The sequence below is a fragment of the Silurus meridionalis genome, chromosome 7 (assembly GCF_014805685.1).
Source record: "Silurus meridionalis isolate SWU-2019-XX chromosome 7, ASM1480568v1, whole genome shotgun sequence".
Lineage (NCBI taxonomy): Eukaryota > Metazoa > Chordata > Actinopteri > Siluriformes > Siluridae > Silurus > Silurus meridionalis.
The window spans coordinates 18412637-18429437 of NC_060890.1; the positions used below are offsets into that span (position 1 = coordinate 18412637).

General features: G+C 34.1%; 1 protein-coding gene across 5 annotated transcripts in view; it reads right to left on the reverse strand.

Annotated features, from left to right (window-relative positions):
* opn4b (opsin 4b) overlaps positions 1-15034 on the reverse strand; it is a 28690-nt gene extending 13656 nt beyond the window's left edge. The window contains exons 1-5 of one of the 5 annotated variants that reach the window (XM_046854860.1): positions 14701-14871; positions 8440-8484; positions 7911-7962; positions 3283-3425; positions 2153-2286 (exon numbers count right to left, since the gene is read on the reverse strand). In XM_046854860.1, the coding sequence (XP_046710816.1) occupies positions 2153-2286; positions 3283-3419 (271 nt within the window). In that variant the 5' untranslated portion in view covers positions 3420-3425; positions 7911-7962; positions 8440-8484; positions 14701-14871. Of the gene's footprint in view, positions 1-2152; positions 2287-3282; positions 3426-7910; positions 7963-8439; positions 8485-14621 lie in introns of all 5 variants that reach the window. The other 4 variants (XM_046854858.1, XM_046854859.1, XM_046854856.1 and 1 more) reach the window with 4 other exon arrangements.
* Positions 15035-16801: the final 1767 nt, after the last annotated feature.

The following is a 16801-nucleotide window of genomic DNA, read 5'->3' on the forward strand; positions in this document are numbered from 1 at the left end:
GCACAGAAGAGTTCAGGATCTTTACAAGTCCTCTCTAATCTGCTTGGCATATATAGCTGCTATACCCTGTGTTTGGATTATTCATACAGAAGCTGTACATTTGTATTGTACACTTCCTAGCATTTACTGGCTTCTGCACAGACTGGAAAAGCAATCTACTAATTGAGAGCTAAGCTTAGAACTTACTCACTGACATGCACTGACTAAGAATACACAGATATAGAGAAAGTAAATAAAACACTCCAGGAACAGGCAAGCAAGCAAGCTAAGAGATTGATCATTCATTTATTTACTCATTCATTCAAAGTGAAAGAAAGAAACGTACTATATTCTAGCACCTACTCTAAAAGAAGGGAACTGTATAATCAATCAAAATATATCTGTGTAATTGGTATTATCTGATATTATACCATTGCAATGGGGCACACTTTTTACACTGAGATGTGCACATTTCACTTTCACCTGCACAAAGAAAGCCATTCAACACAAGAAATCATGGAGGCTGCAAGCCATGAACGAATTAGTTAATAAATAAATAATTGCAAAAATAAATATTACTTATTCATTATAAAGAACAACGTAAGAGGGGAAAGGCTAGGAACCTGAGAAGGAGACAAACTGAGAGGAAGCGATTGAAATTTTTTGTCTTCTTTTTTCAGTTGATCAGGAAACATGCTCAATGTGCTTCGACGTATTCAGCCATGCAGTAACTGCCCCGCTTCAAAAAGAACAGGTTTAAAAACAAACTTCCATTAATGATCAAAGGCTTCTCTCAGTCTATGCAACTGAAGCATGATGTACCCTGCTTGTTTCTACTGACAAGACATTTCTAAAATCTCTGAACACACTTATTCTTTTTTGGTAAATAAAGGAATGCCATTTTTTTTGTGCTAAATTAAATGTTATGTCAAACTATTACAGATGCATTTATGCACCAAAACAGACATGAGTGTCTCACCACTATATAATTTACTAGGTTTACATAAGACTCATCTGAAGACAAAAGTTTATCCATGTTTCAAGTCCAAGATCCAAGTCTCCAGTGGACTTGTTGAACTTCAAGAGCTGCATTCTGCCATTTTAAGGGAGTATTAGTGCAACTCATACAAACAGCTTATGAATGCAATATATTATGATAGGTTTTAAAAGCCGCTGTTTAAAGAGCAGGGTTTCGTAGGGCAGTGCTCTGCAGTAAGGATCAATATCATGTAAAGTTCATTACTGTTGCTGTAGCGTCACTAGGCAACAAGTAATACACTAAACTCCTGTATATAGCCAAAAGACATGTGGACACATGACCATCATTTATTTGTGGGCATTTCCTCAAAATTGTAAAAACACATATGTAATATAATGTCTTTGAGATTTGATGGTGGGCTGGAGCTATAGAAATATGAAAAAACACAATAAATAAAGATAAAGACACTGACTATACTGTTTGTGCAAGGAATGAAAGTGAGACAGTGCAAAAAATAATGTAAGTGAGGCAGTGCAGAGCCCTGATGATGAACTGGAACTATGACATTCAAGATCTTCTCATCTAACAACAGTGCCTGACCACACTAATGCTCATGAGGCTAAATAGGCAAATCCAAACAGTCATTCTCAAAGAAATGAAGTTAAATCCTTCTCAGAAGAGTGGAGTTTATTTTTACCAGCACAGAGAGATTCCATATTAATAACCACAGTTTTGGAATAGGATATCTGACAGGCACATATGAGAGTGATGGCAAGGTGTCCGTATACCTTTTGGCCATATAGTGTATCAATACAATACCTATTTAGGATTACAAGTTAATTAACTCTTCACATTGTGCTTTAAATTATGTTAACTTTTAGTGCATCTTATAAGTGGAAAATATTTTGATTATAATCCAAATAGGACAAATATTACTGCAGATAGGTTTCTACATTATCTTCAAACAATGATTTCCTGTCATTCTCAAAACAGCATTCTTATTGTAGTCCTTGTATTAAAATTTTTTTTTAAAAACACATCCTACACAAAGCACTTAACTTCCAAAGACAAGTCTATAAACCTGATGTGATGTTACATGCTTTATCCCCAATTTTGATGGCCTGGAACTGAGCGATTAAAGAAGATGAAGGGATTAAGCAAGCAGGGCCTGTTGCTGACTCTGGATTACTGTACCTTTCTCTCCAAAGATCCATCGCCTGTGCATGCTGGTAATGAAGAAGGTGGGTGTCTGAGTGACACACATCAGGAAGTCAGTAATGGCCAGATTAATAATGAACATGTTGGCTGGTGTTCTTAGACTTCGACTCCTTTGTTTGTAGAGATGAGAGAGAAAGACAAAGTTTAGAATTGTAATCTCTGTGGTTTAATTACATATCACATTGGGATTTTGTACTGGGAGACTTGAGTTTTAAGAATGTGGCCAGGAGATGAGAGTGATAACTACTGTCTATAAAGGATACTAAATTTAAAATGTCTACTATTAGTATACAATTAGGTGAAAAAAGCCGCTAATACCTGTTGTACACCTGTAACAGGATACTACAAAGGACTTGCACTAAATCTTTTCTCTTTTATAGAACCTTAATTCAATCTACACTATGTTTGAGGCTCTTGTGCAAACCCTTGACCCATGTGATTAGGAGACTTTAAACTGCAGAGACATTCTTTTCCTTTTGGTATTTACAGTACATGGTTGCTTGTGCAAGTGTAAATGTTATTTCAGCAGCCTGCTAACCTTCATCATGGTGAGATGTATGAACACTGACCTTCCTCTTACCCTCTACTACTACAGCAGGGGTCACCAACCTTTTTGAAACTGAGAGCTACTTCTTGGGTACCGATTAATGTGAAGGGCTACCAGTTTGATACACATAGTTTTCAGTTTGATCTGTAAATAAATTTTATAAATAAATACATTTACCTTTTATTATATGTTATTTTAATAATTACTGATATTCATCTATGTGATTTAACAAAGTAGGAAATAGCTATTTTTAGAAAGGCACCAGGTAACCCGCACGGACCACATGAGTAGCCCGCGGGCCCTTTCTAAAAATAGCTATTTCCTTCTTTGTTAAATCATTGTTGATAATTATTATGAGAAATCATTAACATGATCAGTGTCTTCACATAGATGAATATCATTAGTTATTAATAATAACATATAATAACCATGTTGGTGACCCCTGTACTACAGCAATCAGACGTTTTCCTCTTTCAGCTAGTGCTTTGTTGAGAATTAGTTCTACAGACTGCTTATATCATACATTCTTAATCAGTTTAAAATGTGATGAGTCCCTTACTTGCTGAAGGCGTACATGACCAGAAAGTTGCCCACCATGCCGGTGATGCCAACGATTAAGATAACTGTGCCAATAGTATAGTGGGCATGGTCTGGAACATCCACCGTGGGAAAAGGATAGCGTATCGTTTGAAGCATAGACACCTGTGAAATGAAACAAGCAAACAGCAGGTCAAAGGAACAGCTAGAAAAGACTAAAAGTGTTTTTTCCCAGGTCAGCGCAGGGACACATGTTTCACTTCCATTGCCAAGTTACTTCTAACATAACTTCAGCATCCTGATTTTTGTTGATTCTTACCAGAATCTTAAGGGTACAGAACTGAGACATAAAAGTGAAGTTACAGTTATCAAAAACAAAAACAAAAAAACACAGGATGTGAACCAAATTACATCGTACGGAATCCTACTGCATGGTAATCACAAATTGTGCTTTTGTTTAATGGGATGGTATTCAGAAGAAAACTATGGTGGATGTGTATATGGATAAATCTGGATATAGATTACAATCAAATGAAATCGTGTGGTTTAATTTCTAATTGTCTGTATGAATTATATATTGTACATGGGTACACACTGAACCTTACATTGGTAATTATCACTTACTGAATAATAACTGATAGAATTATTATTATTCATTATATTAATGATTATTACTTCCACTACTACTACTACTTATTATTATATGAGCTATATTATTAATAATAATGTAGCCTATTTTTAAAACTAAAACTTGACTTAAAAAGTGTTTAACCCAAACTAATTAAATTTAGGTAAATAATCTCATGAACATTTGTTTAAAAAATGTATAGAGGAGACTTTGGGTAAGTGCTAAAATAAGTAAATAAGTACAAGCTGTAAGAATTTGAAAACCCTGTACACCTTTGACCTAATTTTACTTTTGAAACTTGCATGTGAAAAGGAATTCTTTGTTTGTGAGTTGAAAGTGGCATAAAGTGACCCACATAGCGGCGGCGGATTTAGTGCAGCTGTGATGAGCAACAAAGTTCTTTCTGTGTCAAAATATAATTTTTTATTTATTATTATTTTTCAAACCTTCACAGGTGACTACTGCTACTATGGTTGTCTAAATGTGACCAATAGAAGGATGGAATAGGATGACACAGAATTCACAGATTGCATTAAAGCTCTATCATTACAGAGCAAAAAGAGATGCAACATGAACAGAATCGAATTTACAACCAAATGCTTTTCTCCGACACGTCAAGTGTTTACCATAAATACAAACTATTTCATGCTTGCAAATTGAACAGCTATGCAAATTTCCCTTTGGGATGACTAAAGTTATCTATCTATCGATCTACAAGTGTGTGCTGCTTTGCTTTACACAAGTGCTGACTGATGACACATGAGAACAGGCCATTAGAGTATCTTTCTTGAATCATCTGACATCCCAGCTAACAATTTTATGTTCTGAGAATGTTTTCCTAACATGTTTTCCTCTCTTTTGATTGTGGAAACAGTGATTGGAAATGTGAAAAATGTGAAAATGTCCAGTTTGCTTAATGTCGCTGGAATGTTAGCATAACATTCCTGCAACGTTCTCTCCACCTAAATTTATTCCAAAATACAACGTTCTATGAAAATTGTTTTGTAACATTCCGAAAACGTTCAAATGTCCAGTTTGCTTAACGTTGCTGGAATGTTATGTTAAGGTTAGCATATCATTACTGCAATGTTCTTTACACCTACATTTTATTAAAAATCCAACATTTTATTATCGTTATTTTAGAATATTTCAAAAACATTAAAACGTCCAGCTTCTTAAATGTTACAGAACATTTTTTAAGGTTGGTACAACATTCCTGCAACAATCTATTAACAGACTAACATTTTGTTAATAACTTTATTTATAGAATATTTACCTTCTAAGAAAATGTATTTAGAACATTACATAGTTTAGTTGAATATATCTGAATTCTAAAAGTTGAACATTTTCTAAGTAAAAAAATTTATATGGAGACAATGGCAGATTGATATGGAGATTATGGCTTTTAATGGAACTTCAATATTTGTGAAAATAACATAACAGTCACATGTAACAATTTTTTTACACTTTTATATTATATACTTAAAGAAACAAATTTATATGATTTACATGATTCAAATTTAAGCATAATCAGTAAGAACTCTAAGAACTTTAGTCAGTAGAGGAAAATTAGGGTTGTGGTCCATGCCCAGTCCTTTCACGTTCCATCTGTAAAATTAACATTAAGGAATTAAATAAATAATTAGTGTGGATATTCCATAAAATATAACCCTTAAAAAATAAAAATGTTAAATCAAACAAGATGTAATAGATAGATTACAAATGTTTTACAATAGAAATATTCAAGAACACGTTGTATAGCTGTCACCTGAAAAAAGAAAACTGGTTTGATTAAAGAGAAAAAAGGTAGTGTAAAAATGCTCTATAGCCGAAATTTATTAGATTAATTTTTTAAAAGGTCTCTTTCCAGTGCTATTTTCCCCACATGGTAATATAGGGTTAGATGACCCACAAGGCTAAAATGAACCTCTAACCAACAGTAGGAAGTTAAAAGGTAATGTAAATGTTGCTTGTATAAAAAGAAATACAGTAAAAAAAAGTCAAATTTGCATTAATATAAGTTGTTAGCAATTTCTTAAAAGTTTACTGTTATTCAGAACAAAACAAGATAAAATTCAGAAAATGTGAATAGTTAAAATAATACAAACATATAAACAGCGTACAAATATCTAAATTATAAAATAAAAAATTATGATAGTCATTACAAATAAATGAACATACAGTTAAAAAAATAAACTGAAACTTGCATCTCTTCTTCAGCACCAAATACAAATGTTTCTATATTAACAACGTACCAGTTTATTTGTAATGCAAGCAGCCATTTACCATTATTATACATTATATTTTATATATATATAATCAGGGTTTTTCCCTGGGTTAAAAAAGGTCTCCAGTGGTGGCTGACAGCCATCCACACTAAAAAAAGTACCTTACCCATGTAAACGGCGATCGCAATACTGGTCATATTAATAGGCTATGCAATCAGAAACAGATGTTACCTGTCACTCCCACTGTCATCCTTTCTTGCTCTCAGAAATAAAGCTTTGATTTTTCTACTGGCTTTCATATTTATGTAAGATTCTTTGCACCTTATTAGCTAGACCTGACAATTGTTTTGGTATAGTCATATCAATATGGAAAAGCATTAAAAAGTTTATTTTAACTAATAGACTAATTTTCTACCATACATCTGAATGAAATTAGTAGCTAGCTAACAAATTACTTTGTCATCGTTTCACCTTAATCCAGTCTAAATGAAATGATTTAATAGGTAATTTACTACACATTGTCATATAAATAACCTGAAATAATGTGGATTGTTAAGGTTTAATCTTTTATAATTATTAAGGTTATAGGCTACATCAAAATTAGGATCTCATTTCTGAGGTGTTCTGAGTAAATGATTTATTATTGTTATACACAGATTCAGACAGTGACGTCTTGTAAGTTCAGCCAATCAGTTGTTTTAACTGTTCATAAAAATGATCTGTTCAAATCTACTCACTAAGAATTTAAAGCCCATCCACTGCATTATGTAAGTTCATTAGCCAACTGTGCAAGTCTAAATCCTAAACAAGGCATGTTGTCTGTATCATCAGAATAAAAAAATTTTTTTTTAAAAAAGACACCTACATTTTAACATCAAACTCCAAATCACTGTGCGTTCCCTTAAGGGGTGGCGTTTGCTGAAGGGGGCAAACAAAAATTATTCAGACTATTTGCACCTCAGAGTTGTCTACATGACACTAATACAATTTGTTGTTTTGTAGACATTGTTAATTGCCAGTCTCACAATTTATTTTTTAAAAAAACATGGCAGATTCAATATGGACTTTCTCCTTTTTTCCTGTGGATGAGAATGCAGATAAATTGTAAACATACTGAGCGAACCTCTGTGTGTCAGTGTCATTAAACAAGTCCTTTAACTTCTTTAATGGTCCCACTGACAGGATCCTTGCTACAAAAAATATTCAATCAAAAGTTGTTTTTGTAAATCTAAATGCAAACCTGACAAACAATACATCATTTGAAAGCTTAAAGATTCTAGTTTTTATAATTGATGATATATTTTTTCTCAATAGGTGAATTAAGATCTTTACTTTGAAGTAGCAATGCACAGGTAAAATCTGAAAAAATAGAGAAAGAGTTCAAAACGTTCATCCGTTCTATATTTTGAGAAAAAAAGGTCTATATATAAATATTAAATTTATTTTTTTAATCCTGTTTGTGATGCAGCACATTGTATAATTGTATAATGTTCCTTCACTTTGGGTTCCTTGCCACAGAAACCCTGGGTTTCTTCTATGACATTTTTGTTAGAAGCTGAATTAAAATCAAATTCTGCCAAACTGCATTTCCTAATTTCTAATAGGTACTCTTTTTATTTATAAAAATATTCCAAATTGTAAAATCTTATTTTTTTCTTTTTTACATCACAGCAAGGCACCCAGTATTAAACTTACCTTTATGCATTAGCTAAAGTAATCTTAATCGTAATTTTAAACCATGGTAAATAAATGAAGCCAACCGTTAATAAATAAAAATAAATGACTAGCACTTACCTTTTCTTGAGGTGTGAACTCATCATGGTGTTCAAATCCGAAAAACTTGACTCTGCCATCACAATTCGAAATACATAAAATAAATTGATATACAGTCACAGTATTCAAACACATTTCTAAAATCATGTGCACCTACACCCTGACTGAACTGTGAATACTGACCGATTCTCACAAAATTACGAGTTAATGTCACGGTCGATCGATAGATTTTGAGCGCTAACATTACAAAAAAAGAAAAATATTAACTTATTTAAAGATGAATAGTGCGTTACTACATCATTTCCTTTTTTGTTGCATTTTAGAGCAGTTTATAGCTTTTCGAAACTTAGACTTAAATAAAATCTTAAATTGGCATTAAATCTTACAGTAAGTTATTTAGTACATTACACCTGCAGCACTGCTTTAGCTAAAATGATCAGTGAGATATATATTATATTGCCATATTATATGACAAAATATACAAATTGTTTTAATTAACGAAGCAACAGCTATAATTACGTTAATAAGAAAATAAATCACTGGTACTTACCTTTTGGTGTATGTTCTCGTCCGCAAATGCTGATCCGAAACTCCTCTACCGTCAAAATTTTCAAATACATATAGTAAATCGCCTGCATTGTCACAGTAAATCATTTCCAAAATCAAGTACAGTGGTACCTCGACATACGAGTTTAATTCGTTCCGTAACCTTGCTCGTATGTCAATTTGCTCGTATTTCAAAGCAAATTTCCCCATTGAAATGAATTGCCATTAATCCGTTCCAGCCCCCAAAATGCCACCCCAGTTGTTTTTGTTACGTGTTTTTGAAAAAGAAAAATGTATTTATAAATGAAAAATATTGTATAAAAACATAATAAAAGAGAATGTAAAGAAATAAACTGGTTAAGCATAGTACATATCATTGAAGTACTACGCCCGTACTGCCTCGCCAAGTCAATCACTCGCACACCTTGCTCATGTTTTCCTATGATTTCACGCTTCAATTCAATAGACATCATCTTCTTCTGAGCCCTGATCTTTCCACTCACTTTCTTCGGACCCATGGTTATAAAAAGAAATGTGATAAAGTACTGTAAATGTACAAAAAGCACAAAACGCGAGCACAACTTATCAAAGATGCTTCGACAGCGAGGCAAACAAGCACACTGACTGAGGCCAGTGTTGCTGATTCACCTCGAGATTCGTCACAGTCACATGTTAGTGCGCGCGCACATTCAAACCTTTGTTTGTGTGTGTGTGTGTATCGAGACGAATCAGCAACACTAACTGAGGCGTCTTGAGCTCGTACCTCAAATTTTTGCTCGCGTAACAAAGCAAAAAATCGACCGAGTGACCACTCGTATCTCAAAAAACTCGTATGTTAGGGCACTCGTATGTCGAGGTACCACTGTACACCTACATAACACTGACTAAACCACCATGAATAATGCAATAATGATCAACCATCACAAAATGGCGATCGGAACCCACGTCACTACCGATTTTGGGTGTAGACAAACTAATTCGAAAGATTAAATGTTAGCTTATATAAATATGACCACGGCGTTACAACATTGTCCTTTTTTGTCTGCATTTGAATAGTTTATAGCTTTTAGAAAACCTAGGCTTAAATAAAATCTTTTTTTTTTTACCTATTATTTTTATTATTGGAAGAAGAATGAGAAGGATGTGTTTGTAATCAGGTTCATAAAACAGCCACCACTTACTGGCAGTTTTAGTTTTATATTTAAATACATTATAATTATTATTATTATAATACATTATTTTCAATCATATTTCTGTATTAATAGGCTATTATTTACATTTAATTATTTGGCTTACATATTTATAAAAATGTTCTTTAGATGTTTAGCATTATGAGAATCCAATATGAGTTCAATTACAGGACATAAACACTTCATGAACACTCAGAACATTTGATGATAACATTATGAAAATATTTAGCAAATATAGCATTTAGCAAATATTAAAAAATAACATTCAGAAGTTATAGGAACTTTTATTTCAACGTTTTTAGGACATTCAAGTACAAGAACATTGTAATGAAATTCCATGAATGTTGTTCTCATAATGTCTAAATAACATTCAACAAATACTAATACATCAGAACAATGTTTCAAGAACATTGTTCTAAGGATATTTTCTGTCAACATTAGAAAAACAGTCATCAAGTACAAAGAATGTCATATGGACGTTCCAGGAACATTGTTCTAATAACGTTTTTCTAAACATTAGCAGAACATTCATTAAGCATTAACGTCATAAGGATGTTCCAAAAACATTGTTATAAGAAAGGTTTTTTTAACAACATTTGGGGGAATTTGTATTTGTATTAATAACTAATAACGTTATGTGAACGTTCTATAAACATTGTTTTGAAAAGATTTTGTTTAAAATTCAGACAACTTCTAAAAATGTTAAGGAAAGTTGTGGGAACGTTACCTGTTAGCTAGCTGGAGTAATAAGTATAAAGCTTAAGTTTAAGATTATTGTGTGTTTATATATATATATATATATATATATATATATATATATATATATATATATATATATATATATATATATATATACACACACACACACACACACACAATAATCTTAAACTATATATATATACAACTTATATATATAATATTGCAACTGACAGTGCTGTATTAAAGAGACAGATTGGTTAAGAGCTTTTTAAAGTCTTTTAGAAAGAAGCATTGTTCTACAGACAGAGATGCACCTCTACAAAATAGGTTTAAAAAAAACAAACAGCACCTTAAAAGCAGCAGTCAGTATCAGTATCAGTATTAATATTATTTCTCTACTCATTATAATGTAGGAAAATTATCAATATTGCAGTGTATGACACACGGGATTCGTTTAAATATAATCTTTTTTCAATGTAATATTACCTCTTTTGTATATGCACTCAAACACAAATAGTCTGGTATAAAATCAGGTAACGATCTTACATCATCTGAAGGTTAAACTGTGGCTTTGTCTACAAATAGGTGAAAGTTCCACCTACTTTAAAATGCTCAAACCATTAAATAGCCAATGTTTAGTTGTGAAGGGTGCTTTAGTAAGCCTGGAGTAGTGATTATGATTGTGGGTAAAATCCTTGTTCAGCTTTTGTGCTTGCAGCAAAAGATGTCAGATGGTTATTTAAAGAAACATGTCTTGTCAAAGTAAATAATAACTGTCCATCTTAATCGTGTGAGTATAACTGATCTTGTGTTTGATCCTGATTGCATGTATTATGCATGAAGATTGAAAACACACTTCTGGTTTGTATATCTGGGGTTTATTTCCTCAAAGTAAAATGCATTAGCAACCAACTTCTAACTAAACAATTGAACAAAAAAAATGCTTATCCTATAACCAATATAAAACAAAATAACTACTTTTAATACCTATATTGTATGTGGGTTACTATAGCACAAGATATCTCTATGTTTTGACCTAGCGTGCTAATTATTGAACTATGTTTAGCATGTTCAGTATAAACAAAGCTAATTTTAAGGTTGTATACGTAAACCTTAGATTTGACCATGTGACACCAGTTATCAGATTCATTTGACTGTAATTTAGATCACCTTCATATAAAGCAACCTGGGTAAATATATGGCAGGGAGCCTATACAGTGATAATACAAGTGTTTAGCAGGATTGTGTCTCAATCTTCGCTCTGCTCGGCTTTTCTGATCTATTTGTTATTTGTTTTAGGACAATTTGTACCTTAATTTTTACATAGTTGGTGTTCTTACTTTAATGGAGGTAATTAGGTTCTTAGATTAACAGCATTTTATTTGTAGTTAGGAAGTAGCTATGTTTATTATCCATTTTACCTTTCCTTTAATAGAAATAATGCATAATCAGAAAATTATAGTATTTTTTATACTTTTTTTTTTTTTTGCATTTGTTTATACTTGAGTAAAAAAAAAAAGGACGTCATGAATAAATGTGTTGAATGTTTGAATTTAGCCTCTTTTATATTTATTTATTTAGATTTTTTTTATAAAAATGGTCAAACAGAAATGCGCACTGCTTTTATCGCACATTAGTCTACAGCTAGGCACCGACTTTACACAAGTTCTAATGTAAATGCTGAACGGAAGAGAAATTATTCAAAACATTGCCTAAAGCTCAGTTCAAAAGTTCAAAAAAATGTGAATGGCATTTAGCTAAACTGGTTTTATTAATAACTACATGGACAGAAAGCCTTGCCATCTGTAACCAGGGCCCTGATTACAACACGATCAAAATATCTGTCCATCACAACATGAACATTTAGACCAGGGATCACCAATATGAGTAGCCCGCGGGCCTTTTCTAAAAATAGCTGTTTCCTACTTTGCGAAATCATTGTTGATAATTATTATGAGAAATAATTAGCCTGATCAGTGTCTTCACATAGATCAATATCATTCATTATTAATAATAAGATAATAAAAAGTAAATTGAGCAAATTTGTTATTTCAGATCAAACTGAAAACTGTGTGTATTAAACTGGTAGACCATCACATTAATCACTACCCAAGAAGTAGCTCTCAGTTTCAAAAAGGTTGGTGACCCCTGATTTAGACTAATCACAAATCTTTGGAACATGTTTTTTAATTCCAGTTAGGATGTGATACTGCTGAGTACCAGTATATACACTGACGTCTGGTCCATGGTGTCAGCACAGGCAATAAAATAAACCAACTTTGTCATTTAAATGGTTTAAATTCATTTAGTCGCTTATTGTAAGTAGGAACAGAGTAGCCTCTTTATTATTTATTTCTTTTTGCACACATTTAAATGAAAGATCAATTTAAAGGACAGATTATAAACACAACTTACATAAAATTAAACAACAAATAAATGATTTTGTGATAATATGGTAATGATTTGGATTCTTAGTAAAATGAGTAAAAAAAAATGCAGTTTTTTTTATGAGAGAGAGAGAGAGAGAGAGAGAGAGAGAGAGAGAGAGAGCGAGGGGTTCTTAACCTAAATGCAGACAGGAACGTTCTTATCTCAGAACATTCACTCTAAATATATTTAATAACAATTTAATTATTGATTTCTATTTCTAAAATATATGATGTTTCATTCGTTGAAGTCAATGTAGTATTCGCTGACAGCTGCTGTGGTATAACCAGGTATAGGTGGAAGAACATTTTAGACTGTGCTGTTATTAAACAAATAAACAAAAACAAAAGCACAGGGTTGATCATGTGCCTTCCTAGCAGGCATATTTTAGTACAATGTCACAGTTTGGAGTGTGTTGTTTATTGTTCTGGAGTCTAAAGTGTACTTTAGAAAGTGTTGGATCCTGAAGTTTGCTAAAGACTGGAGTGTTTTGGATCCTGGAGTGTGTGGTGGAGTGTGCTGGAGTCTGGAGTGTGTTGTGGATTGTGTTCGGTCCTGGATTGTGTGGTGGAGTGTGTTGGAGTCTGGAGTGTGTTGTGGAGTGTGTTATGTAGTTTGTTGGAGTCTGGAGTGTTTTGTGGATTATGTTCGATCCTGGATTGTGTTATGGAGTGTGCTGAAGTCTGGAGTGTGTTGTGAATTGTGTTGGATCCTGGATTGTGTGGTGGAGTGTGTTGGATTCTGGAGTGTGTTCTGGATTACATTCGATCCTGGATTGTGTTGTGGAGTGTGCTGGAGTCTGGTGTGCTGTGGATTGTGTTCGATCCTGGATTGTGTGGTGGAGTGTGCTGGAGTCTGGAGTGTGTTGTGGAGTGTGCTGGAGTCTGGTGTGCTGTGGATTGTGTTCGATCCTGGATTGTGTGGTGGAGTGTGTTGGTTTCTGGAGTGTGTTCTGGATTATGCTCGATCCTGGATTGTGTTGTGGAGTGTGCTGGAGTCTGGAGTGTGTTTGGAGACTGGAGTGTGTTGTTCCATATTTATATGTTCTTGAATGAATGTATCGACTTGATACCTAAAAAAGAATCTGTTTTTAAATATTTATTCCTGACCCAATAACCAAAGTCTTTAAGTTGCTTCAGAAATTCTTTATTCGTTACACGTTTTGCCATGCAATTGAACATGTGACGTCACTAGGAGTGTTTTTAAGACCATATTTTTCTTTACATACTTAAGTGACTTTCTCCTGAAAACAGCCAGCCTTATAGCTGCTACCGCACATGTTAAACACGTTTCCATCATGACTTTTTTGTCTTTCATCTCTGATCTACACTTCATATCGACCGGTGCTTTGGCTTTGCACTGTATTTCTCAGCAAAACTCCACAGTAAACATCATGCATAATGTCGGCTCGGTAACTGCGCACATGACATTATAAGACTTTGTAGTGTAGCATCAAATAAAAAAGGATCTAAGATTTTCTTCCTTTTTCCAGCTGTGGCGCGCCGCAGATGATGCACGAAATCCTGTTTCTAACATTTTCAACATTCATATTTAACTATTGATACAGCCTAATAATGCATCCTGATTATCCCGACCTTATGATTTGAGGTTTGTTTATGTATTACACAGTGCGTTTGTGTGCGCGAGCACGCGTGAGAAAAGTCTTACCGAGATGCAGACTAAAATGTGTAAAAAAATTTTTTTTTTTTTTTTAGGTTTTACCAAAAATAAATTCAGCAAACCTAAGTCTGCACACAATCCTGTTCTCGTCACAGTGAATGAGTCTTGTAGCGCGTGACGCACGGTAGGCATTTCCCCAACAAACTCATTCATTCGTGCCCATTCATGCACGCGCTCTAAAAGTTCTTACCTTGTTCATCGAAGTTCCAGAGGACGTTTACACACAAAGACAAAGTCCAAAAGTGGTTCAGATACGCAGGAAGTCTTACCGAAGTGGTGCGCGCGGGCAGCTCCGTGCTGCTGTAGTTCCAAGGCTCGTCAGTGTGTCCGCTACCCGCCATGCTGTTCGGCTCTGGAGTGATTGTGAATCCACACCGGGAAAAAATAAGTTCAGAAAGCTGAAAGTGTGTAGTTTAGGGGCGAGACGACAATCACGAGTAGTTCCCTATAAAGCAAGGGGGGAATAGCGTCCCCCCTCTGCCTGAAGCAGGATGCTTACTGGAGGTCAGGTGTGTAGAGCAAGTGCAAGAGAGAGAGAGAGAGAGAGAGAGAGAGAGAGCACGCGCAGGATACAAGTGGACTTCGTACAGTCCTTCATATAGCTGCGTTATAGTGTATCACACGGAACACTCCAAGTGCATGGATCAGTTCATGCATACAGAACTTAGAAATCAGCACATGCTCTCTCTCTCTCTCTCTCTCTCTCTCTCACACACACACACACACACACACACACACACACACACACAGGTTTGGTTGTTATCCTTATAAGAACCTTCTACTCTCATCATTATTAATACAGTTTATATCACATACTGTAAATCTAACCCTAAAGTTCATTTCAGCACCCTAAAGGAAACACTCAAGCAATGTTAATTTTAAGTTGTTTTTTTTTTTTTTTACATTCAATAAAACAACAGTTTTCCTCACAGTAATATGTTCACATGCCTATCCTTGGTGGATGTCTTTTTCTTTTCCCTTGGGGGAAAAAAAAGATTTTACATAGAACCCTTTAACTTCCAAGTCAAGTCAAGTTTATTTCTTTAGCAGTTTTCACAACAGACATTGTCTTAAAGCAGCTTTACAGAATTTAACAGTTAAGGTGAACGATGTGTATTTATCCCTGATGAGCAGCCACGGCGACTGTGCCAAGGAAAAACTCCCTTAGATGTTATGAGGAAGAAACCTTGAGAGGAACCAGACTCAAAAGTGAGAGTGAGAACTAACATGAGCACTGGAATTTAATTGAGTAGTGATCTTTCTACAGTCTTTTACAGACATTTGTGGTTATAAATCTAGGAGCTACTGAGCAACTCATAAAAAAGCTCAACATTTGTGATCATCACAAGTCCAACACCAGCTTCTCCATGCCAAAGCCTTTAAAGACCCAAGGAGGTCCAGTCCAAACTCCACATGAAGTGGGATCCATTGCCACTGATACGTCTCTAGATGTTAAACTTCCCTATAAGTATTTACTGTTGGAAAAAAGAAGTCATGTAAAACCTCTTAGAGCTTTAGAGTTTTGAGCATTTACTGTCCAAAGAATTGCTGAGGGACCCTTTACGCTTGAAGCAGTAACAATCCGAGGTATTAAGGTTTTAGTGATTAATAATTAAAAATCAGTTTAGCAGGTCATACGGGAAAACAAGTTGCACCTAACACCCCTTTGAGGTTCTTTGGCTTTTGCCATTAAAGGGAACTTAAAGGTTTTATGTAGAGATATTACAGGACTTTTCAAGAGGCTAATATGCAGAATCAGTGAACTAAGAAGATGCAACTTGTATGAGAACCTTTGGGGATTCAAATATTTAAATATATAATAAAAAGTCCAGTTTAAAATGTTCAAAAAATAATATGAAGAGGATTCAAATATTGAAATCATGGTCATGTCCTAAGTATACAAAATACTTGATGTCATCTACAAGGACAATGTTATTAGATTTTACTAAAATGTATAGGAATTAAATCTAAAAAAATACTGCAAGCACCAAATTCAACCCTGAACCCCGACACGAGAACATGCTGATGAATTCAACCAAATATAGAAAACTTAAGAATAAAATTATGAATTTATATCCCTGTCCTTACAAATGATTATTTGCTTCACATTTATTCATCTTTTAGTTTATTTCAGGCACAGAATTTCCAAAATTGTTGCCCTTTTATGTAATACAGCCTGAGGTTATGAATACAGTGCTCACGTGTACCAGGGCAATGCAGGCAAAACCCCACTGCTGTGGGGTAAAACTGTCTGATCGCAAACATCCCAACATATTTCCACACCAAGAGTTATCCTCCTAAGTAAAGCATTAATCTGTGTGTACGTAGAAAATAATGTTTAGAGCAGACCCACACAAAAGAATACTGTGT